General features: G+C 49.6%; 1 protein-coding gene across 4 annotated transcripts in view; it reads right to left on the reverse strand.

The window, feature by feature from the left end:
* The window catches only part of LAMA5 (laminin subunit alpha 5), a 78,953-nt gene extending 54,265 nt beyond the window's left edge, over positions 1–24,688 (reverse strand). For all 4 annotated transcript variants that reach the window (XM_031590102.2, XM_031590094.2, XM_031590086.2 and 1 more), the window contains exons 1-2: positions 24,323–24,688; positions 18,915–19,067 (exon numbers count right to left, since the gene is read on the reverse strand). In XM_031590102.2, coding sequence (XP_031445962.2) covers positions 18,915–19,067; positions 24,323–24,610 — 441 coding nt within the window. In that variant the 5' untranslated portion in view covers positions 24,611–24,688. The remainder of the gene's footprint in view (positions 1–18,914; positions 19,068–24,322) is intronic.
* Between the last annotated feature and the right edge of the window lie 997 nt (positions 24,689–25,685).

The raw sequence follows: 25,685 nt of genomic DNA on the forward strand, positions 1-25,685 counted from the left end.
ACAAAAACCATGTCCCTCTTTTCTCCTCTAGTGACTGACTTCTCTGCATTGCTTGGAGGAGAGCCCAGCCCAGCCCCCATCTATTGCCATACTATCCTAGGGGCTGTACACACAACATGCAAAGTCCTCTCAGAGCATCCAGTCCTAACACAGAAGAAAAAATGGGCTTCAAGACAAGAACTGTTTTGCTTTAACAACCATGGCTGTGCCTGGTACCTCCAGTATATCAACCTCCTGTATATCAACATACAGAATAACAGGATAGAAACTACGATCTCAAGCACAAGGAAAAGAAAATCCCATTGTTCATCCCTCTACCCACTAAAGACATCATAACCAAGAGAAGGCTTCAAGTTTATCAGTCAGAGTTCAGCACTGCTCCCAGTCTCTCTCATCTCCTCTAACTTTAATTTAACAGCTCTTGGTTAATTCAGTTAAATTCAGTTAACTGTTCACCCAGCTGCATGCGTGCCAGGATGCTGAGAATAAAGCGTCCACAGTCACGGATTGTTTTGCTTTTAAAACATATAGAAGGAAACCATGACTTTGGCAGCAACCGTGCTAGAAGTCATTAAACATGGCACATTCCAGCTCCAGAAGTACAGGCACAGCTGTGAGGAAGCCCAGGTCCCCTGCCCAGCAGGGCAGAGCCCTGAGCCTCCATCCAGCAGGGCTGCACCCCCTGGCTCCCTGTGCAACACCTTGCTGGAGCTGTGGGACAGCACTGAGGTGCTTCTGCACGATTCTTTCTATTTCTGCTCTTGCAAACTGCAGCCAGTTCAGGGCATCCATGATATGGCCTCTGCGATGCAAAATGTGTCCTTGCAAATAAATTCAAAGCGAAGCCTCAACAGATCTGCAAGTGGAGCTGCTTCCCCCTGAGCCAAAGGCTCCCACACAACCAAGCAGGAATTTCAGCTTGCACTGGGCCAAAATTCCTCAACTTTCTCCAAAGAGCAAACAGCTCCTTGCTCAGAAATCTGGTTTGACCTTTCATACTACTTCAGTTCTCCTGCTCCGTAACCAAAGAGCAATGCTGTACACCACTGCCTTTTATTTCTGCACAATTCCTGTATGGAAATGGTACGGACCACTGAAGTGAAATAACACAGATGATGTTACACAGCTTTGAACACAAACTCATCTCTAACAAGGTGCAAATTAACCTAAAGCTGGTTCAGGTATGTCACAAGCCAAGTTGGCTGTGCAGGGCAATCTGAGTTTCCTTGAACTTCTGGTGTTGTTCGCTGCATTATCTCTGCCTGCAGAATTTACTCCACAGCCTTTTATTCCCTTATCATCAGCTCTTTTCCTGCCCCAGCCTCAAGAATATTTCACATCACAGAGGAGCACAAATGAGCTAAATATACATATTTATATTTATACACACACAACAGATCCCAATCCAAACTCTTTGGCAATCTGGCTATTCAGCAGAACACTTGCAGAGACGGGATTTTGGACACATGGAAAAGCAGCAGCAGTCTCCCCTGACCAACAGGGACAGGATAACTGCAGAATTCCTCCAGTGCCTTCAGTGCCTCTTGGCAAAGTGTGAACTCTGCATGAACCACAACAGGGGACCTGCAGGCCCCCACTGACCTCACACTAGGCAACACAAGAGGATTCACAGAAGGAGAAGAGAAAGGTCAGCATCTCAGCTACATTGCACCAGGATGATAAAAAGCAATCCGCTCTTGGGTACGGTGAACTAATTAAGCAGCCTATCCGCAGCCTGTGCTGCAACCCTTTTTGGGCAACAACTGAGAACAGTTGATTTGTTGAGTTATATTTTTGAAGATACCTTGTAAAAATGTTTCCCCATGAGCTAAAGAATACAACCTCCTCCCTCTGTCCAAGGAGACCATTCCCTGGAGAAGACCGTTTCTAAGGGCAGCATCCATTCATGACAGAATGGTGGCTCTGAATGGGGCTAGAGCCCTCCAAAGGACCGTGCTGCCCCATTGAGCACTGCAGTGGGAGAACAAGCCCACAGCTCCTCTCCTCTGCTGGCTCGAAAATAATAATAATAAAAAAGAAATAAAACAGGATAAGATGCATAATAAAATAAGCCCCAAGCTCCTTGTCTCAGCTCTCCCCACATCAGCCCAGGCTTGTGAGTCACAGCCACAATCAGAGCCCAGGCTCCCGGCGTAGGATTTTTGCCCAAGCCTCCATCCGCCCAGGAAGAGCACAGTTATGACACCAGAGGCTCCATTCGAGACAAACGTAATCTCCTCAGATAAGGCTTGTCTGTGGTGAAAGGAAATTGACTGCTTTGTTCCAAGCCAGACCTCCGCTGTCAGGACCTTTGTGCATGTGCTCGCATCTCCTCCGCAGAGCCCTTGGAAAGGAGGCAGCTGTCCTCCACCACTGCTTGTGGAAGCAAACTCAGGAGCCCCATCCCTCAAAGCCTGATGTCAGTGAAGAACAACCACCAATTAGCAACCCCCTCTTTCGGGGTTTCTGAAGCCTGTCTGAGAGCAAAGTGTTCATGTCTCTAACAAAACAGCTTTGAGGTCACTGGAGCTATTCAAGTCTTGTGTTGTTTTCAGGGCTTCAGATGATGCAGAGAGATCTGGGAAGGCTTCACAGATTTAATCCAATTCCCACAGAGTTCAAGACTCAATCGCTCACCAACTCATTCTATCCTCAAGGGTTTTTTCTTAATGTTTGGCTTATGCCCTCCTGCTTTTATTGCTACTTCAGCTTTTAAAAATATTCTTACTAAGTATTATTTTAAAGGGAAACATATGCTACAATCCTTGTGGACAAAATGGATATTTTAAAGTATTTTCCATATTGGGAATGAAGATCCTGGACATCTGAGAAGTCCTCCCACAGCCATTAGCTTTGGGCTATTCCTAGGAAAAATGGGAGACAAGAAGGACAGAGATATCTTAAAAGAGAGCTGGGAGAAACCTCAGCTCAGGGGCCATCTTCCCACCCTATTGGGCTATTTCATCCTTTCCTGACTGAAAAATATTCCAGTGGCATTTTGCAGCCCTGCCCTTCTGTTTCAATGACCTCATCTCCCAGTTGGGACTTATTCTGATTCACATTCATTTGAATTTCAGTTAGTTTGGATCAAAACTTCCAGTAATTTTTCCTCTTACATCAAAGTATCATCCGCAGCAACACATCAGGTGTTGCCCTGTTCTGCTCTGAGGGCTCATTCACATCCCAATTACAACATCACTTTCAGCTGAGCCGACTTAAGCACTGATGACTTCTCTTCATCTGGTGCTCTCACATCACACACTGCCATCACAGTCCCTGGACAGCAACTGGCACCTTGACCATAGAGGGAAAACAATGCACTGAACCCTGGGGACTCAACTACCTATGATTAAGAGAAAAACTTGTATGACTGCATCATGGGACCCTCCTCCCATGGGAGTTAATGGGAGTGCTCTGGCTGCACAGGCCAGGCCAACATCACTGGAAGCACACAAGCTGGAGTGTCCATACTATGAAGAAGAGGCAATACTCCAACAAAGCTGGAATTTACCCCTCCTCCTCCTCATCCAAAATAGCCGTGCTGCATGGAGCTCACTGCAGGGTCAGACGAGGAGAGCAGTGCCATGGGCTGGATGTGCCATGCAGGCAGCAACATGAGGCATATCCCAAAAGCAGCAATGCTCAGACGTTAAGGCGAAGGAAATCCTACCACGGATTGCCTATTAGTTCTGCCTTGGGTATTCATTTTTATTAATGCAAATAGCCAGATAATTGGTTATCAAACCTATAGCCAAGCACAGGCAGCGTGCAGCCCAAGGACAGTTGATGCACTGTGACAAGAGCTCAGCAACTCCCAGCCCCATTCATTGCTCTGTGTCTGCTCCCAACCCGCTGCTCACCGCTGAGCGGAAAACAAATGCTGCTAACTCACTTGTCTACAGCACATTATGTTTTGAATTATTTACTGCCACCCCAATCGGAAGAAAAAAGCATTTCTCTCTTGGACATAACGAGGAACACATTTCCAGTACTTAACAGCTGGAAGCTGGAGAGGTAGCCAAAGAAAATCCCTATTTTTTTTTTTTCCTTTAAAGTAAGCATCTGGAAAACTTGTTTGCTGGGGAATAGAAAGCCTCCCAAATCGACCCAGGGAAAGTGTCAATTAAACCTGGGCACAATTCAGAGGTACAAGTTGATAAGATCACATCATCAGCACGATACCAACCGCGTGTTTTCTGACTGCCCCCAGCAGCTCAGCTCCAGTAGGGTGAAAAGAGGCTGCTTGCACTTAATGAAATCCAGCAACTCCCCCAGGCATTTTCAGCACTATTTCTGTCCGCCACTGAAGTATCAGAGAATTCTTTAATTCCTACCCCACATCTCACCAATTGCCTGATGCTAATGCCAAATCCCAAACACATTCTCCCCCTATTGCTCTCTACTCCTTAAGTGCACCCTGAGGCCTGGAGCTGATCATTTCCAAACCACAACACCTTGAAGCTGCTGCCAGGCAGCCCAAACGGGGCTCTGCTGGAGGCAGCTCTGCCTGGAGGCAGCTCTGCCTGGAGGCTGCAGCAGGTCCTGCTCCTTGTGCTCCCAGAGCAGCTCTGCTCCCTGATGCAATGCCTGCTTTTCCCAGAAGCGTGAGCAGCTGACCAGGGCAAAACTGTTCTGCTTCTGCCGGGCTGCCTGGGAAAATGTTCCTCTTCTAAATTTCATGACAGGTTCGAATTCTTTCAGAGGGAGGACTAACGCGGGGTTGTTGTTTTTGAAATATGTGCTGTGTTATTTTAACTAATAACAGGAAATCGGTGGCTCGCTATGTGGTGGGATAGCAGCAGTCCCTCTGGGGCAGGCTGCTGACCATCCCCAGCACAGCCACATGCTGTGCTTTCAACAGCCCCCAGGCACTCCTCTAAGGGCCCAGCCCTAAAGGGAAGAGAGAGGGCGCAATCAGGGCAAAGCCTTCCCCTGTGCCACCATCCTACAGCTCCCCATCTCCTGTAGCTGTGAGGCAACGTGAGTTTAAAGCCTTTGTTCAGGCCTCCTATCTACCCAGGACCCCAAAGGCGCTTCCAAAATGAACTCTGCCATCTCCCCTGCCTTGGGGATGGGTGAAAAGCCTCCCTTCCCTTACTGGATCCTCGCCTGCAACTTACCAGCCACTCAGAGACAAGCAAATGGAAGGCTTTTTTTTTTTTTTGGTAACAGAATTCAATCATGCTGTTTTCCAGCATTCAGTTATCTATCTCAGCAGGCAACCAGGCTGTGCCAGAACAAACAGGACATCAAATAAACAATGCATTAAGATGAAGCACGCTGTGGATGCGTGCAGTCACTCCATTCCTGCAGCTCAGCCACCTGCAGACACTTCACCTCACTCAGTGCAGAGCTTTGCTTTCCTCTACCCCAACCCGGGGCTGCCCTGCACGTACCTTCCCTGCAGACAGCACCTCCGGCTGCTGACAAGTCCAGTACAAATGCAACAGTTTTGCTTAGCTGAGGTCTGATGCTTCCAATGCCTCTCCAGCTATCCTGCGCAGAAATGTATCAGCATAGAAAGAGGCCAACTAGAAGGAACATTACTCTTGTTAGTGCTTCTGCTCAGACAGTACCCAGCACCAGAGGAAGAGGCACAGCTCAACCTCCCCCAGCCCCAATACTCAGAGCAGCGGTGTGCTTGGGGACCTGCTTATGACCCAGATTCAGATCCTGGCAGTTCCTATTCGCTGTGCCATGCCGGCTGTGTGCCCAGCAGTGCACCTGTTCCCCTCTCCCTTTCAGCAACCTGACCCCAGGGCAGCTACACTGTGAATGTGCCCACGTCCTGTCCCAGCCCCAGGGACGCCAGGCCACATAGGATGGGAACACTGAGCACCAGGTTTCACTGCTGACGCGAGATGCAGACATTAGGATGTAGGTAAAATAAACCCCAAAGCTGGTATCACAGGCAACATCCCAGCAGCAATCTCACATTTCTTCCTTCCTGGTGATGTTGTAAGTGGAAGCAGATTTGTCCCACCAGAACAGAAACCCAAGCCTCTAACCCCACTCTCTGCCTGGAGAATAGCATCACTGGAGTAGGGGATTTACCATACTCTCAACACAAGAAAAATGACAATTCAAGCAGCACTCGTGGGCACAGCATAAACGCAGGTTACAGAATCAGCATGTCTCCAGTAGCCAGCCATACAGCCTCCCTGCCCCAGTTCTGTCTGGATGGGAATGGGCAGCACCCAGATGCAGGTGGGGATGGGAATACCCAGCACTGCTACAGAAAGCAACAGCATCCACACCGCTCCTCTGAGCCACACAGCTGGAGCGAAGGAGACAGGCTGTTATTTTGGAAGCAGCAGTAGCACTGTTGTAACATGTCATGCTTCTATGAGATTAACAAGAAGCTTTTAATGACCTGGTGTGAATATCCCAAAACATTTCTACAGCAGCTGCAGACAACAGCCATTTAACTTTCATTCTCTGCTGAATGCTTGCAGTTCTCCTAAAAGCAGGGAATGTAATTTAACATTCACTGCATGTAACAGCAATATAAGCACTGTGGGGACAATAAGCAACTATGGGGACGAGTGGCAGCACGCAGCAGGATGCACGCTGCCCCAAGAGGGTTTGGCTCACAGGCATTACATAGCTGTATTGACAGGCCAAGGGGCTGCGCTGCAAAGTTCTGCTCCCAGGGGGAGATTTATAAATATTTTCCAGGATAAACACTTGTAAACAACATCTTTCAACTTATCCCAGACACGAGTCCTGATCTCCTGCTTTCAAGGAGTCATCATCTTCAAAGGACAGAGGCAAACCATCCATGCAAGCAGGGTAGCTACAAGCTATCTGTGCTGTTTGGCACCCATCTCCAAAGCCATGCAGTGGGCAGAGGTACCCAATGGTGTGGCTGCCAGGTGCAGCTCCTGCATTGCTCCCAGCACTGCTCCCAGGGAGCACTGCCTGGCAGCCTTCAGAAATCAGATCTGCCCGTGGAAACGCGATCACTGAGAGCCTCTGCTGCTGAGGGATGGGGTGACGTTCTGCTAAGATCAGAGCAAAGCAGGCTGGCATCTGACTCCGAGCCTGACAGTTCATGAAATCAATATACGGGCTGTGGTAGAGATTTCACCTCCTCTGCTCTTTGAAGAGCTCACTCCCTTCCCCCCCGGCTGCCCATGAAAGCAGACACTGGGTGGTCTCTTCCAAGGCTGTAAATTGGCTTGTTGAAAGGCTCAGCAAAAGAAAGGTCAGATGCCTTATAAACTGAGCAAAACCAACACTGCTAGACAACTATCTGCATGTTATTCAAAGGACATGCACATCCACGCTGCTGCCTGCATCACAGCAGGTGTCATACTGCATCCAAACAACCACAGGTTTTTGCACAGGTTTCCTCCACAATAGTGTGCAAAGATGCACTGTGCCCCAGACCTTCCATTCTGGCTGTAAAATAAGGCAAAGGTGTAGTGAGCTGTGGAGCTGCTGTCTGTCGCTGTGGATGGTGATGTTCCTCTACAGCAGATATGACCTCTTTGGAAGCAAAGCTCAGCCTCTGAGCTCCCTCACTCCAGCAATCAGGAAATATAGCCTTGCAAGGAGCAGCAGTAAAATCCAATGTTTTTGCCACCCCTGCAGGTTCAACCACCAGAGGGCAACACCATATGCAAACCCATAGGCACAAAGCAGATCCATAACAGGGGGCTGCCAGGTAACCAGACACTGCAAAAAGCTTCTGCTGAATGCCTACAGTAGGGAAGGGAAAGAAAACAAAAGCAACAACCACAACACTTCTAATCAGAAACCATGATTTCATGACAGCAGGTGCATCCACCTTACAGACGGTGCTTGGAGCCACCAACTGAATGGCCAGCAGAGCCCCACCCTATCAAAAGGACCACAAGTGCAGATGCTCACCAGTCCCAGTCTGCCTGTGAATACCAAAGTGCCTTTCCCAAACTTCACAGCATCCTTATTCTGATGGTTGGCCAGAAGGACATGGCAGCAGGGATAAAGCCACACAGTCACTTGACAGCATCCTTCAAGCCAATTTTCAGCTCCATTCACATCAGCTTTGTGCTGCAGGGACCTGCTCCAAACCCCACTCCCTCAAATCCCAAAACCAAGAATTGACTTGCAGAACTTCAGCTGCCTAGCAGGCCAGAAAAACCCACAAGCCCTATGGGTGCTCTACTACACTCAGCCTTGCCTTTTCTGGTAAGCCATGTAGCATCACTGCAGTGCAAACACATTTACAGCTTGCTCAGCCCCTCCTGCTTCCCTGCTCCCACTGCCCAGCCCTGGAAAGGAACAGAGATAAGGGAGCAGTAGAGAAACCACAAGGGCTTAAGAAAGCTATGATTTAGCAGAGATAAAAGGCCTGGGTGTGTAAGCACACACTGCTGAAAGAAAGACCACCAGCAAATGAAGGCTGCAAATGGGCATGTGGGCAGCACATATCCAGGGTAGGAACATCACACAACTACATCCTTCACCTGGCAGGTTAAAAACAAACCTTTAAGCAATGGCACTGCTATTCTCATGGTAGCTCAGACTGATGGCACACATCCAGCCGGCACATTCCATAAAGGTGCTGTGCAGATGCTTGTGATGTCCAGGCAGCCCTGTCTGCACCAAATGCTTCAAATGACAGGATATAGCCTGCTGTAAATGGGCCCATCACAACTGGGGTCACAGAGCCCAAACCAGCTCTAGTCTCCTACCCAGTACACCCAAACCAAGCACACCATCTGCCAGCCCCAGTGACAACATAAAGCAGGGACAACCCTCTGGTGCAGCCCTTACCCCAAGTACACAATTCCCCAGTTTCCTCAATGAGACATACTCATTTTTCACACAGTTAAGGGAAAAGCAAACAGTTTAAATGTTTCAGTCCCTATGTCAGGCTCTCAAGCACATTTGCTGCCTATCTTATCAGCACAGTTTTAGCAGCCTTTCTAAGTTGTTTCAAGACTTTGGCCTTCAGAAACCTGGAAGGGGGGAGGGTGGAAAAAAAAAAAACCCTCTATTAACACTTACCAAAGCACAGCACATTTTCAAGAGGACATTCCCACCATCCAGAGCAAACATGTTCCTGACTGAATCTTCTATATGCTGTTTAAGTTACAGTAAATAATACCAATGCAGACTCATTGCTAGAGACAGTGTTAGCATTCTTATGAGCACAACCAAAATGGAGAAGCCAGACAAAAGAATACTTGTCTCTGGGACCTGTACATGATTCTAGCCTGCCCCAATAGCCGGGCACCTGTTTCACCATGTGAGAGCTCTCACCCTCCCTGTACAGCCCATTGCTGCACACTCAGAGCCTTGGACATTAGCACTCAGGCGACACTAAGAAATCAAAACTCAGGCCCTGCAGTTTACTGCTTTTCTGGGCATCACCACTGCAGGTCTGAATTTGTTACAAAAGTGGCTTTCTGCACTCACAGCAGGGCTTGGATGCCACCCAGCTGCAGTGTGGCAAATGGTTCAGGAGTAAATAACCATCTTCCGAATCACACAGCTGAAAGTTCTGCCACAAGCTCAGCAATAAATAAATAAAAAAAAGCCCGATTTAACCTTGGCAAGGCACAACTTGTGTAGCTGTGACACAGCAATTTCACATCAGAGAGAATTTCAGACCCAGCCTGTCTGCAGCCCACCCAGGTCTTCTTTTTCCTTGCATTTATGGGATCAAAAAAAAAAAAAAATTCCAGTGTCACACTTTTGACTTCCAGAGCTGCAAGAAATCCACTTCAAGTCGCATGCCAGCTCCAGCTCTGCACGTTTCCTTGGGCTGTCCTTTCAGCAACTGGGAGAACAAAGCAGCCTTGGCAACTGGCCACACTACAAGCAAATATTTCCCCCACTCTCTTGAATGAAGTGGATATCCTGTCACAGAACTGTGCACTTGGGAAGGGTAAGGAGGGGAAGGGAAAATGATGGATAAGCTAAAAATTGGCACCAAGTGAGAAGTCTCAGCATGCCAAAGACACTGAAAGGATTCTGTTTTAAATGGCCAAATGCTGAAGGCTCACACAAACTTCAGAAGAGCTCCAACTTGCTGGCAGCTAAGAGTGGTATACCTAAATCTTTCCTCTGCTGGATTTAGAGGAGGATACAGATGCTCCAGCTCTGACCTCTGACTTCTGCCTATTTCTGACCCCAGCCCTATGAGGACACAACAGCAATTTCCTTTCTGCCCATTTCCAGGGTCAGGCAGTGGCTTTGGATGCCCCTTTTCAGTGCCACCAGCACAGCAGCTCTAGATCCTGCAAAGACAGAAAACCTGGCTCCACAGGGTCCCTCCAAGCACACACAGCCTTGCCAAGACAAATCACGTTGCCTCAGCAGTTCTTTCATCCTCCCTCCAGAATAGGAATCCTGGCAGGGATTACACCCCAGAGCTCTGGCTCCCAGGTTGGGCCATAAGGATTTGCTAATAAAGTCTCAGAGAAACTGACTCCTTGCACCATGGATTAGCTCTGTGCACCAAGCCTAGACTAAATCAAGCTTCCAGACGTTTCAGCAGTATCAATGGCTGTATTTTTTGTAATTCCTCTGCACGGTTCCTGCAAGCCCCGGCAACACTGTGTTTAAAGCTTCAATTGTTAGCAGATTTCAACAATGTCAAACCTGACACATGCAAGCAAGCTTATTCTTTTAAAAATCTGCATTAGAGCCATGCACTATGTGAGCATTTGTCAGCAAGTTTCCTCACCATGACACTGCCATTCAGAGCCAGGTTAGCTGACCCAACAGCAGCACATACCAGGGCCACAGCAGGATTAACATTCCCAATGCCACTAACACCAGCAGAGATCTGCAGCTACAGCATTTGCACAGCGGTTCTTGCTGCTGTTTAGACATACGAAGCTCATCAGAATGTGGGTTTTGTGCTCACACACACCCCAAGAACCTCCTTATATCTGCAGCACCATTTACTGAAACTGTAAGCTAATGTCAAGGCAGAAAGTAACTACTGTTAAATAAAGAACAAAAAAACCCTATCCTGGAGTTCAGCCACAATCTTCATGCCCACTGTGTCTGGGAGGATGCAGACTTCGCAACAGACTGAAAAAGGATTAAGCAGCAGCTTAGGAAACAGGCAGGACAACAACAGCAAAGCCACAATGAAGACAGCAGTACAGGTTTGTTTGCAGTTGCAAACCATAAACACAGACGTACAACTATGTTCAAATACCAGAAAGCCATTCTTTTTCCTTCCTATCACGGCTTGGCATCACATGTGTTTAACTGGATCCAAGAGATGCCTGCAGCATCATGCTAACTGTTTTTTGGTCACAGGGCACGCTTTCAATCCACAATGATGAAAACTCAGAGGAACCCATAAATAGAGCTCAGCTGAGCATTTGCGTGTATGAGAGCTCAGCAGTGCTCTTTATTCAAGCAGGAAAAGAAAGAAACAAGAGAAAGCTGCTAAAAACACGTGTGAAAAATGTGGCAGCTCTCAGGGTTTGGCTGTTTGCTTGTCACTGCATGGGTCAGGCAAACAATTGCTAAAAAGACTCAGCATGCCAAGCAGAAGATGCAAAATTTATCCGCATGCAGAGGACACCAAGTAGAACTGAGTTCTACATAAAAGCTCTGCCAGTAAATCTGCTCCATCAGAGATATTGTTCTCAGCATACGCAGGCACAATGTAAAAGCCATCAATGTATACAACTCTTCCAGGATAAAGGCACCTTATTCTCACAAACTATTCCAACTGTACACTATTTAACACAGACAAATGCATCTCTGCAACCAGAGCTTGACTAATTTAACCCAGCTGGCACAGCCACAGATTCTTGAGGTAGACACAGCTGGAACAAGAGGCACAAGGCTTCCTGCCACATCCAGGAGCCACTCACCTTTCCCACAACCACATTCCCCCCCAAGCCAAACATCTCTTCCACTCTCTGCTATTCAATAGAGGGAAGGACAGGACAATCAAATTACCATCCTCACATCTCTGAGGTCTCCAAGAGGACAGAGAAGAGAAGGGGATGCACAGTCCCTAAATGACACTTACAGCCCCTCACTGCTTTCCCTGTCTATGGATGGCTGCCTTTCAGGCTTCGTGGAGCAAGACCAGAGCTCTCAGAGGAAGCTTCCTAGCTTCCTGTGCCACACAACAGAAGCTGGCATCATGCAGACCCACCTTCCATTACCAGTGACCTCATGTTAACAAAAGCCTTTTTATAGTTACACTTGGCAATCCCTTCTGTGGAACTCAAAACAAAGTAATTCCTGCTGGCCTTGTGTAAGCCTCTGGTGATTTCATCCAAGGGAGCTCCAAGCCACCAAACCACCCTTGCCTTGTGCAGTCACCCATGTACCAGGTCCCATCCTCCTCTCTGGATCTCCCCATATCACACATCCCTCTTCCCACCTTTTCTCTCCATCCATCCCCTCAGCATTCCTCGAGAAGCACACACTCAATTATCAGCTCTCTGCTATTAGACCACAACTCCCTCATTAGCTACTACTTGTCCTCAGGCCACTCAGAAGCCTTCAGAAAGACTCTCCTGTCCCATCAGCCAGGCACTGCCTCTCACCTTGTGCCTTCCTGCTGGTCTCCCTTTTGTCATCCATCAACAATGCACTATTTATTGCACTGCTTGGCACCACACAAGGGAAGGGAGGTCTGGAATTTGAGGAGTACTGAATCCAGAAAACAGGAAACAAAGGATCAAGGCTGGGCATAGCCCGGAGGCCCAAGTTTATGACTGTAATAAAAGGATGAGGCAGAGATGAAAGCAGGGCTGAGCCAGGCGTGGTGAAGGATGGAAAGAGAGGTGTGGGGTGAGGTAAACAAAATAGGTTTGGAAGAGCAGGAGTTGGCTAGGCAGATGCATACTTAGTGACTTCCACACTGGCCCAGTGGGGTCTGAGTGAGATCAGGACTCTGATGGAGCTATGGAGGGCAGGAACAACTGGATCAAGTGGTATCAAGTGTGTGATGCCACAGGATGAGTGCATCTCCCAGCCCAGGCCTGGGCTGCATCCATCGGCCTCAGCCACAACGCAGGCCCAAGAGCATATTCAGCAAATGGCTTTGTACCCATCAGTCTGGAGCTTTGTAGGCTCCAGGTTGGTGACAGGCTGCACACAGAGTGGCAGAGATAGATGCACTGTTCGTGTTTTTGGAAATAGGACAAGCAAAATTACAGAAAGCACAAAGCCACGTGCTTGGACATCATTGTACACCATGTCAAAGCAGTGACGCTCTGCTTCCAACGTGTACCCTGACCTTTACAAATCAGCTCTGTCTGAAGCAGAAAAACACAGCTCTCCAGTAATCAGAGGCTGACCTAGATGGCTCTGGTTGGTTTTAACTTGCCGGGTGCAATCACAAACAGGGCAGACAAAGCCAATCCCAGAACACACTCACACCCGACCCAAGGCACACGCTTGTTTACCAGGCCAGCCAAGCAGGCACTTTCCAGGAGAACAGCAAGAAATTACAAAGCTTGCCTTGCAGCTATTCATTACAAAGCAAAGCCTCCCGTATGCCAGCTCACAGCTTGCCTGACCTCTCCCCAGCTCGCCTGGAGGCTTTCTCCTAATCTTTGAGGAATCCCAGGGAGCAGGGCAGGAACAGGCAGCCCAGCCAGGAGGGGAGCACGAGCCACCTTGCTTCTCATCACAAAGAAATTAAAAATAAGCAACAATACCCAGGGAGAAATTACACTGGAAGTCTTGCACTAGTTTCTTTTCTTTAGAAACAGTAATTATCTTTTCATCAATTGCTACCTGGAGCTGTTCTGAGGGGGTAGGCTGAGGCTGGATTTTAACACGTGAGTTCCCCATAGCCAGTTCAGGTCTGGGCAGAGCCTCAGGTAGATTAAACAGTGGAAGTACCAAGGGTCATTTGTGCAAGATGTAAAAAGGACAGGCAGAAATAGCCTCCTTGTAGAGCACAAAAGGTGCCACAACGCTGATTGATGTTCTCAGAGTCTCCTGCCCCACTAGCAGCCCTGTTCTCAGTGCCAGCAGCATGGCAGATGTGCCAGGCACAGCAGTTTTCAGGGAAGTCAAATAGTCCAAGTGAAATACCAACTACTCAGACGTGGAGAAGTGATTTTAAGCAGTAGTGTTTCATGACAGAAGTAAATGTAACACAGAATTCTAACTCTACCACCCATGATTTACCTCAAAGTGATATTCTGCACATCTGTTCCCCTACAGCAACAGCAGCAACAAAGAAGAAAAGAAAAAAACTGATCTCAGTCTTGGCTGCTGTGGATCCTGGAAATGGGAACTTGGCATCTGACTTAGCAAGGGTGATGGATGGGGAGAGGATGGGTTTGCTCTTGCTGCTGGAGCACAGACCCCTGCATGGCTAACAGCCAGGCACTCCCTGCTCACCTGAACGGCTCTCACACAGCCACTGGAGCCAGGAATCCTGTGGGAGCTGGCAGAAAGCACAGGAAGGGCTGAGAAAAGGCAAAAATCTCCCTCCTTGGAGGGGGGGGAAGCTGCTGGGTCTGGGTCAGGGGAACTAAGCTGCTGGGTCTGGGTCAGGGGAACTACAACTTTGGAAAAACAGCCTTCACAAGCAAGTATTTCAAACAATAAAGGAGGAAATACAGTGGGAGAAGAACAACGCAGGCGGGCTCAGTGCCAGCCCCAGCGCTGCTCTCACACTTGCACCTTCCCAGCTTTCCCCAGGGAAGCAGCACCAACACGTGCCCCAGTTCCACTTGATGCTCATGTGAAAACATTAGTGCTCAGCAGGCTCCTAAGTAAAGGGCCACAAGCTCTTCCAGGTGGGGAGCTGCAGTTTGGAAGCCCATAAGTGAATAGAGAACTCAATCTCCTTTTAGAGATGAGGCAACTACAGAGGACTCTGCACAGGAGAAGAGACTTGCTTCAACTGTTGGAAGCAAGGATTTCTGCTCAGCCTGCTTAACATGCTTTATTTTTAATACTGCTTTTGCTCCAAGACACAAAGAACTATTTGGAGAAAAAAAGGCCTTTGTTTGAGATTTTACGCCCCAGCCCCTTACTTAAGGTGCAAAACCCCACTATAAATGCTGCTAAGCCCTCCTACCCCTTTCCCACAGCAGTGCCCCAACACAATGATGAACTAGGAGTCCTTACAGTTAATTGCTGTTGATTTTTTTAAGTGAGAACTACATACAAAAATCCTCAAATATTGCCCCATTTTTGCAACACTTTCTGAGAAATACATGCTAGGCAGAGATGGCAGTGCATGTTCCTGGGACAGAAGGAAGCTGGGCATTTGCTAGAGGTGTGTGCAGACAACAGGAATGCAGAAGACATCCCTGCTAAGGGGAAGGAAAGGGAGAGATTCATTTTAAGTTTCCCTCTGCGTCTAGCAAGAAGGAACAGGATACCATGGAGGGCAACAGGCATCAGTGATATCACCCAGCTGCAATAAGAAATCTCACAGCAACTGAAACAAGGGTGCAAATGGAAGAAGGTGAGAGAACAGAGGTTTTTAAGCTGAAAAACCTTCTCCGATGGTAATCATCCCATCCCACCCCAGGCTTAGGGAAGGCTCCATGCTATAATAACCATGAGCTCTCTCCTGAGATTTAACAAGTTTACTCATCAAGAAGTTCTGAATTAACTAAGCCAGGTTATAAACATCAGATTCATCTCTGTGCTGAAAGCTTTTGCTGGGGACAGGTAGGAGAGCTCAGCCCTTTCCTCCACCTGCCATCCCAGAGGCAGCCTGGAGCAGCCCCCCTTTATTTTCATCTGAATGGAACAGCAACAGGAAGGCAGAAACTAAAGACAAGAGCTTATAGCGCTGTGACACACCAGGTGCTGTGCTCTCATTCAGCAGTGTTCCTCCAGCATTAGGCCAGTTGACATTTTCACCCAGTCCAGAACTTAATATTCATTAATGAGACACCGGGCAATTTCCTTCCTTCATTTCAGTCACTCCTTGCTGGCAAGCAGGGCCCTGCCAGAAGCTTACCCCTGACATCGAGGCTTTCAGACATAAATCTCATTCCTGACTACAACAAGCGTTAAATAGCTTGAGGCGTGTAAATCAAAACTCCCTGCAAAGCTTCAGTCTGAGGCTCTGCTGTTCCCCAGTGTCACCAGGCTCTGGGGGTGGGGGATGCAATCCCATCACCGTCTCACGGCAGTAATTAACCTCCAGCAAGCACTGGCACGAAGCTCCTGCTCTTGCACGACCGCAAGCATTCCTCTCCCCGGAGTTTACCATAAAGCACCAGCTATCCATAAACATCTCAGGGAAGGGTTGGCCTGGGTTCACCTTCACGCAAGGAAGATGTCAGCCCTGGCAGGACGCCAGCCATTCATGGCTCTGTGAGCTCCTGATTTCTGTCAGCTCTGACTCAAGCGACCTACTTGGGGGGAAGAAAAAAAAATTTCCATCACACCCTTTCCTCCCCTCCACCCACTGCAGGATCACAGGGGACGATTTCCACAGTGACCGTGAGTCATGGTCTCTCGTCCCTCTGTGAGCACAGCAGTACCACAATGTACAATGGTGTTCTCCCTGAGCATGGCATCCTCCAATTGTTCCAGCCTGTGAAACCAGAACCGCGCTCCACCATGGTGCTGCAGTGCTGAATTGGGCTGCATACAAACCCATGCAGTCACCCGACCATTCATCCTAACCATATTAAAGCATTAAGCATGAGCTCACAATTAAAAGCAAAAAAAATGAAACAAGCATTCCCTATTCAAGCTTCTACCCCCAGTAGCTCCTAAAACCCTTTTCACTTTGCTCCTTAGAGCAGTTTGTGTTATTTCTGATTCCCACAGCCAGGCCTGATGTAGGAACCATCACTGACTTCTCTCTCAGCTTTTCACCCTACATAGATAAATCACCCCTCCCCACAACAGCACACAGACTCAGCACCAGCAGAAGCAAATCAGACCCCAGCCCCTCAGCAGAGAACCAGACACAACCTCCCCTTGTTGTGGCAGGAGCTCTGATCTGATTTTAACATCCCCGTGAGGAGAACAAACTCCCAGCCAGCAAAAGCAGAGCCCAACAGGCTGCTTAATTAACACCCCCTCTCCTATTTGCCACAGCCTTGCCAAATGCTGCAGAAACTCGATTCCAACCGGTAATTAAGCACTTATGGCACAGGAGGGACAAAGAGCAGGGACACAGAGAAGGGAGGGGGCTGACACTATCGTCTCCCACTATGCTCCATTGAAGCTCTATGCTATGGGCACCAGCAATTCCCCAAAGGGACAAAAAAGTTTCCATAGCCGTCAGTTCCTTAAATTAAATCTTAATTGCTCCAAGAGCTTCCCAGAGGGTTATATGGAGCAAGGGGAGGACTTGTTTGCCAGCCAAAAAAAAAAGAAAAAAAGCCCTGCACTCAGACATGCCTGTGAGGGTGTTACCTGCACTGTTTCACAGGTATCTGAGGAATTTGCAAACCTGGCTGCCAGGCAGTCTGCTCCAGCACTCACCCTGCAGACCTTGCTGGGTCCCAGGAATTCCTCTTTTCCTCTCTTTTCATCAGTCTCAACTTCAAGAAGAGGAAATTAGTGATTTAGTAGTATTTCGTTTCTGTTGCCTGACCCACCAAAACAGAGGAGGGAAAAGCAAAGAACTGATTCTCCCCAGGAGTACAAACAGGCTATTACAGCAATTATGTGCAACAGGGGCATACATTAAGAGAAACACGGATCCTTTAGGTTCATACTCCTGCTGCAACAAGTGCTCATTTTGCAAAGGCAGAAGGGTCACTCAGTGAGCTGTAGCCCCAGAGGAATTCCCCACCAGATGCATAGCTGTGCTACCTCATAGGAGTAGTCATGCAACTCCATCCCAGGGTACAGCGTGCAGAGACTGCAAGCACATCCTCAGACTCCCTGCCTGCTGGAAGCCACCTGAGATGCTGCCAAAGCCACCTACATTGGCTAAGAGGATTGGCATGCTGTGTGCTGCCCAGGAAAGCTGTGCCCACCCAGCTCTTGTGTGACACACAGTGCCCCAGGCACCAGGGGACATTTGGTGGTGCCATGTATAGCTCAGCTCCAGACAGCTGCAGAGCTGGAGTCAGACCTCTGACAGAGAATGATGACAAATGAACTTTCACTCCATTCAAGTGGGTGAAAGCTGCCTCCAAGGTCAGTGCAGATCTTCAGTGCCTGACAAGACTTGAAATTACCACAATCAGTGCAAGTTCCTATACTAAGGGGCACTCAGCCCCTGAGCAATCACAGCAGCCACATTACCCATCCCTGAGCTGAACCATGCCAAGCAGTAGCACAACTGTTAGGTCCATTTAATACAGAATGTCCCAAGTTGGAAAGGACACATAAGGATCATTGCGTTCAACTCCTGATTTTAGGGTGATCCTGTGAGAGCCAGATTTGAACCAAGGTTGTTATTCAAAGCACAGGTCTGTATATGACACAGCCCCTTCCTCCCCTCTTCCATACTGCTGTCTCCCTCAGCCCCCACAGAGATGCTTGGGGAAGAGAAAGGGGTGTCCCATGCACCCACATCCCCTCTGGAATAATGCCACATAGCAGCAAGCAGCCCTCAGCCCTTCACACCCCTGGTCTGTGACCCCTCCAGTTCCTGCAGCATCAGATGCTGACATCTTTCCTAAGCCAAGGAAGGTCTGAGAGAATAACCCATTTCCAGAGGAATGCTTCTGTGACTGAATGGGAGCAGCAGAGAAGGGCTGTGGGCTGGCAGCCATTGCCATTACAATGTTAATTCCCTTTGACTTGCCAGAATTAGAGACCAAGCATCCACTGTCATTCTTTGTCTTTTAGGGAAAGATTTTCAGCGTGGACTTACTGTTTTCAAATAACTTTACAGTTTCAACAAAGCCTCCTGCCCTGGATTAGATAAGGTTTCATCTCACCCTTCCAGCTTCCACTCATCCACTGATGAACCTGAGAAGAATAGGACAGGTCCTTGCCAGCAAAGCACAACCTACAACATGACTGAGAAGGACTTGGGTTACCTGTCCAAGGTCCAGAGTGACGTTGACCTGGTTGAATTCCAGCCCACGGGAGAGTGGGGGACTCTGCCACCAGCGCTCCGTCCCATCGATGGCGTTAGTTATGGGATGTGCCTTGTTGCTGTTTGCTGAGGAGCAGATGTCACAGTACTGCCCCTGAGGGAAAGGACAAAAAATAAAATAAACATTTAACCGTGGCCAGGAAAGCATGGCACAAAGCAGGAAGGTAGCAGAACAGTTCAGAATACAGTGTGAATTGATATATAAATTTTTGGTATGCACCAATTTAGAGCAGCGACTGAAAAATGAACATAAGAAAGCTCTGAAAACCCACAATAACTCAATGTAAAGGTCTGACTGCCCTAATAAGCACCCTTTCTGTATTTCACATAAACACTGTGCATTGCCATTCTGAGCTCCAGTGCCAGAGGGGCTGCTCTGCTGAACTGCCACTCACAGCCTTGGCAATACCCAGAGATCCCAACCCACACCATTCAGTCACTGCTGTGAACCTAGGCTGCCAGTTCTTCTGCCCAGCTCCCTGCAATCTGCTGCTTGTCAACCTATTCATTTCACAAGTATAGTCCTTTCAGCTCCATTTTAAAGCTTAATAGTGTGGCAGCCAAGACCCTCATGCTGATGATGCTGCAATGCAAAGCCAGGATGGGACAGCCCCTGCTGTCACCCAGCCAGGGACCTGGCTGCCACTGCACTCACAGAGCCTCTTGTCTTGCTTTGGCAGTGTGGTAGCTGTCAGCCCCCTGGACACACTGCCAGAAAAAGCAGCTCCACAACCTGAGCAGCCCCTGCTGAGCTGCATCAAACAAAGCCCTGAGCTGCTCAGGGTAACTCTTTCTTCCCCCTTGAACAGGCAGCTGAATCTGACTCACTCTTAAGGAACCCTGCAAGAAGCCCTGCACATCAGGGAGTTACTTGGTTCATGGAGCATCACTTCTGTCGCTTGAATTGCTGCCACAGACAGCCCAGAAGGGAACTGTTGCAGGCAGTCTTCCTTTAAAAGGTGCAGCTATTCCCAGGCACGCAAGCCACCTCTCCCAGCTGCTGCCTGCTTTAATATTACACCCAGTACACGTTCTCAAGGCAGGCTCCTTCCTGCCTGCTCCATTCGCACCTCTGCAAGGGCTGAGGCAAGGCAGAGCCATGGGGCTGTGATCCTCCAGCTGCCCCAACCTCTGCAGGAATTACACTGCAAAAGAAACGGAGAATTCCCCGCATTCTTCCCCACAGCCATGTTATTTGTGGGCAATTATGCAATGCAAATTGTGTCAAATAAACATGCCTTTTAATTAATTCCTTTAGAAACATGAAAATAGCAAATGGGGAAATGCCAGGGCAAAGAATGGGGCAGATGGAAGCACCCAGGTGGCCATGATATACCGAGGATGATGATATACTGCAGGACGCAGGGAAGGAGAAGGGAATGCAGACCAGATAAAACTGACCCACTGTGAAGCACAAACCTTTAAGGGGAACCGGTGCAACAGGTTGTGTGGAAATTTCTATTGCACAGTAAGGTGGGGGGGAGAAGCAAGACAAGGTTACAAAATGAGGACAAATAACAAAAAATAAAGTGCTTTCATACTTTAAATTCTTGCCACAGATGTGAAAACCATTTTGAACCCAAAGTTCACATGGACAGGTGACAGCCAATTCAAATTTAGCAAAGAGGGGACTAAAAATTAGGATCAGCTGTTATGCATTTGTAATGCTGATGTTATCCCTCCCCATGCTGGGCAGCCTGCAGGGTTAGCTGCCTGTGGGTAACGTGTCAGCAGCTGAGCCAGGTTTGCTGATAAAAGCATCACTGGCCCCTCTGCTGCACCACTTGCTCATTAGTTATTCTGTTAGAACCAGACCTAATCCTCATGTGAATCGTTCCTAGCTATTTGTACTTTAAAGCAGCTCACGCTCCTGCACAGCACGCCAGGTCTCTATGGGGAGATGAGAGGGTCTGACATCAGCAGAGGATTTTAATTAAAAAGCAATTGTGAGCTGCAGGCTCAGGGGAGACAGCAGGCTCCTGGAGCAGTAGGAGCACAGACATCACCAAGGTACGTGAGGGAAAGAGCTCCAGCAATGCCAGGAGGCTGCAAGGCAGCTCAGAGGGCATAAACACTCCACTATCAAAGCAAACTGTAGCTGGAGGGAGATAAGGAGGAACATCTGAATAAAGGGCAGCTTCCAGAGCCCTGCAAAGCCTGATCCCATTCCCCTCACATCAATAGGAGCTATTTCCCTTACACACAAAGGCTGCCTGGTGCTCTGCAGGCATGCTTGCCCCCAGGAGAGCTTTGTGCTGGTGTACAGCCCTGCCCTGCCCCAGCCTCACACCAAAACCACAGGGATGTGATCACAGGGCTGCTGGGGCAGAGACACGGAGCAGGAAATGGGAAGCAGAAGGTGCTATTCCAATAGTGATAAAAGTGAATGTTCACAAGCTGCTCCCAAGGCTATCCTTACAGACAAGCAACACAGCTCACGCAGCCGAGCAGGTGCTGTCTCATCTGCTGTGTCTTTCATGGGCAATTACCCAGCTGCAGTTAGACCAAAAAGCTCCAGTGCCTTCACACACAAGCACAGAAGAGACTCTCAGAGGCTCCACAGCAGCCAGCCCTCCAACATGCAGAGACCCCCGGGCTGAACCACCTCCCTCTGCCGTGCACAGAATGCAGAAAGATGGGGCCAGACAGCCACTGCCCATGGGTGAGCACAGCACGGCCAGGAGCACTGCCACCAGGAGCCACCCAAGTACTGAGCAGGTTGGTACTGAGGAGATCCAGACCTCAGCTGTTGTAACACCTGGATAGGACCTCCTGTAAGCACTGTGTTGCTCAGGCAGGTGCAGCTCTGTGGTACGACCTAAGAGGCAAAGGAGTGCTTTGCAGCAGCAGGGTTTGAGAGAAGATGAGTTGCAAAGGAAGGCAGAAGTACTGATTTAAATGAGCAAGGTTTTTAAGTTTTAAGGTATGTAATTGCCTCAATTAATGCTAATAACTGCCCTTATTACTGTATTAATCTGAAACCAAGCCACCATCCATAAACCTGATATGCTGAAGCAGCCGAACTGTCTCTGCCCTGGAACACACAGCTTACAGGCACCCTCAGCAAAGCTCCATGTGGATAACAGACCTATAATATCTCCCTTTTGTCTCATCTTCAATAGATGAGTCAAAGGCACTCTGCATTAAGGTGGGACTGCCAATGCTGATCAGTGAGGGGGATGAGGGAAGCAAAGCTCCATGCAGTTCCTCTCAGCACACCTCAGCAGTGCTGTACATCACATCCTCACAGTCTGAAAAGCCTCCTGCAGCTAGAGCTGCTGTCTTCTGCCAAAGAGCCCTGAATAAAGCAAAGGCATCTCCTTGAAAAAGTTGAGAGCCTTCCCACAAACTGCAAGTGCCTTTAGGGCAGCATTACTTTAGAAAGTGTAATGATTATCAACATTCTTAGAATATTAGACTTTCAAGTCAATGAAAACTCTTTCCTGGAAGTCTACTACAGTGTCAAGTGACAACAAGCAGAACACAGGATGGACTGAACTGATGGTTGCATTAATGCTACACTGGGTCCTCACTCAAGCAAATGCCCCTTCTCCACAGTAGCAGGCAGATCCTTGGGGTGTCCCCAGGAGGCATTCTTCTTGATGGAGAGTCCATTTTCTTCACAACCACACCATGCCCAGACAGCAAAGCAGGCAGGTGGGTAAGGGAAGGGATTGGTGGGACAAGCAAGCACCAAGGACATGCACACAGAGCTCACTACTGTCACCTTAGCCTGCCTAAATAGAACACTTCCCTCCCACACCCCCATTGCTTTGGTCACTAAGGAGTGCTGAGCTCCCTAAGGGGGTTGAATGAGGAGCTCTGACCTCTGCTTCAGCCGCCTGCTTCCTCCCCTCCCAGCTAGGTCTGCCTGCAGTCACAGAAAGCTGCCACAAAGGGATTTTTCTAAAGCACTCAGCCCAACCAGAGCCCCAGCCTAGGGAGCAGCATTGGATCAAAGGGACTCGTGCAGAGCTGTGTTGGCGACGGAAGGGGTGGTGGCACAGATCTGTGGCCAAGGAGCCCCATTGAGTGGCAGAAAGCAGGAGGATGTGACCCCCAGGGTACCAAGGGATGGACTGTGCTCAAGAGGAGCTGCAGCCCCTGGGTGGAGCAATCCATGTGCCGTATCCCAGCATCAGCATCCATCCCCAGTGCCACGCTGGGCAGCTAAGGTGGCTGCAGCACGGGTGGACAACAGCGAAGCAATAAATGCAGGCTCACATCTACCAGCTTTATCTTCTCCTCCTAGTTTTCCTTGGCACGTTATTCACTTTTTTTTTTTTCTTTCAACTGCACATAGAAGCAGTTATTCTTTACTTTTCCTTACTGCCTTCCAGTATGAAAACTCACGTGCATGATGTATAGGCACAACTCTTTCACTTAGGTCCCTTTTGTCTCCCAACAGGGCTCAAGCTGCACTATTTTACAGTGCAGCAGAATGAAACAGATGACTTTAAAAAGCAGCAAGGCTCAGAGGAGACTATGCCAGCGTTTGCCTTCCAGTAACAACTTCAACAATTTATATGACAAAAGGGACAAAATTCCACGTTGTAAATACAACAGCAGGAAAATTCCTAGCAGAGCACTGACTCAGGAGAACGCAGCCAGAATGAGAAAAATGCTTCAAAAGCTCATCCCACAACAAAGGCAGCCCTAACAAAAGGCCAAGAAAGGCTCTGCTTAAGGAGCCGGCAGATCTTTGCTCTTCATCACCATCACATTGCGCTCCTGCACTGCAACAGGTGCCGGGCACCGGGAGCCTCACAGCAAAACCCAGCAGGGCTGGTGGTTACGCTGCACGTGGGAACTTAGCAGCTTTTCCAAGGGGAGCGGCAGCAGCAGGTCTGGAGCCCCTACTCGTGTTCTACATCTGGTTTACAGTTCTACTTTCTTTAGAAGAAGACCAGAGCTGTACAGCACCTTTTGCCCTCCCCATTCCTGGCTGCGAGCTCCCTCTGCTATGTTTAAAATGGGATCCCTGAGATCAGTCACCTGATAAACGCTCCTTCTTCACCTTCTGCTCATCGCAATCCCACACCGACCCCAAGGAACAGAGCTCGGACCCACGAGGCAAACCGCCCCCAACCGCGCCCCAGCGATTCCCGTGCAGGCAGAGGGGCCGGGGAGCCTCGCCCGGCATCGCACCAACGCGAAGCTCCGAGTCCCTTATAAATAACGCCATGGGAACTCGGCGAGCCTCGCTTCACGTGCGCAGCCCGCAGCGAGCCCGGCAGCGGGGAGCACGTGGACGGCTCCGGGAGGAACGGAGCACAGAACCGACCCGGAGAGGATACCTGGGGGACCCCGCCCTCAGCCCCCCCGACCATCCCCAGTCTCGGCCCCTACCTGGATGGTCTGGTTGGGGTCCCCCCCCGCCAGCGGCCCCCCCACCAGCTTGCAGTACAGATCCTCCACGGCACGGCGACTGCCGGCCGCCCCCGTTGCTTCCTCGCCGCAGGTGGCGGAGGCGGAGATGCGGGTGCCTTCGGCCAGGTTGAAGTAGGGCGGGTGGAGGCTGTGCCCGTTCACGTCGCCGGGGAAGGAGGCGGGCGGGCGAGCGGCGGCGGGCAGCCCCGCTCCGAGTCCCAACAGCAACACCAGGAGCAGCAGCCCCCGCTCCGCAGCCCTCGCCATCTTCCCCGAGCCGCCCTCGCAGTGGGGGGGGGAAGGCAGCGGCGTCTCTCCCCGCTCCCGTCCCGCACTGCGCTCCGCGCCGCCGCGCCCGCGCTACTTCAGCCCCAGCGGCGGGGAGGGGCCGCCCGCGCCCGCCCCGCACCGCCTCCGGGGGCCCCGGTCCCGTCCGTCCGTCCGTCCGTCCCCTCCCCAAACCCGTAGCCGGCCTCGCCCTGCGAACCGCCGCGAGGTGTGGGGAGGAGAGGCTAAATGGGGTGAAGGGATTTTTTTCCCCCTATTTTTTTTTTCTTTTTCCCCTAAGGAAAGAAAGAAAGAAAGAAAGAAAAAAAGAATGAAAGGGACAGGATCTTCGCGGAAACAATGTGTCTATTGTAGCCGCGGGGCTGCGCTGCCCTCCTCCTGCTCGCCGGTGTTGTAGTGCATTAATAAACTCCATTAACCAATGGATTGGTTTATCTCCGGGAAAAGCTCTATTACTAATTAACAGAACGTTAAAAGGCCCTCAAGTCCCATTCACTCTCCTCAAGGTTTGCTGTTTGTTTAATGTGGACAGTGAAAAATCGCCCTTCTTTGCCCCAAAGGCAGGCAGATCCCTTGGGGACTGGCTCTGCCTTCTTAGCTAAGGGGAAAGGAGCACCACTGACCCACCCTTCCCCATCACTCTGCTCCCAATATCCCTCGTGTCCCCATGGCTCATAAGGACAGGAGCACTGCCAGTACCTCCTGTACTGCTGAGGGAGGGCAGCTCGTGGATGAACACGCAGTGATATAATGTCAGATTGCAGAAACCCAAATGCCAGCAGCAGTGCAGGAGATGCAGGGCTGCAGCCCGCATCCAGCTGTGCCAGCTGTGCCACCATGGCACGTGGTGGCCCCGGTGTTATACCGGTGCACACAGCATGGTGTGAGGCACTGAGCACAGCTGCCAAAACCATTGGGGCAGGAAGGCTCCCCACTGGCATCCAGGCTCCTTTAACCCCTTCCTGCTGTCTGTATCTTGGGAGATTTTTTCCCATTTACCCACTTTATGCAAGATCTTAATATGCAGCAGATGAATACACAATTGAAGAGCTAA

The sequence above is a fragment of the Phasianus colchicus genome, chromosome 17 (genome assembly GCF_987193195.1).
Source record: "Phasianus colchicus chromosome 17, bPhaCol1.hap1.1, whole genome shotgun sequence".
In the NCBI taxonomy this organism is placed as follows: domain Eukaryota; kingdom Metazoa; phylum Chordata; class Aves; order Galliformes; family Phasianidae; genus Phasianus; species Phasianus colchicus.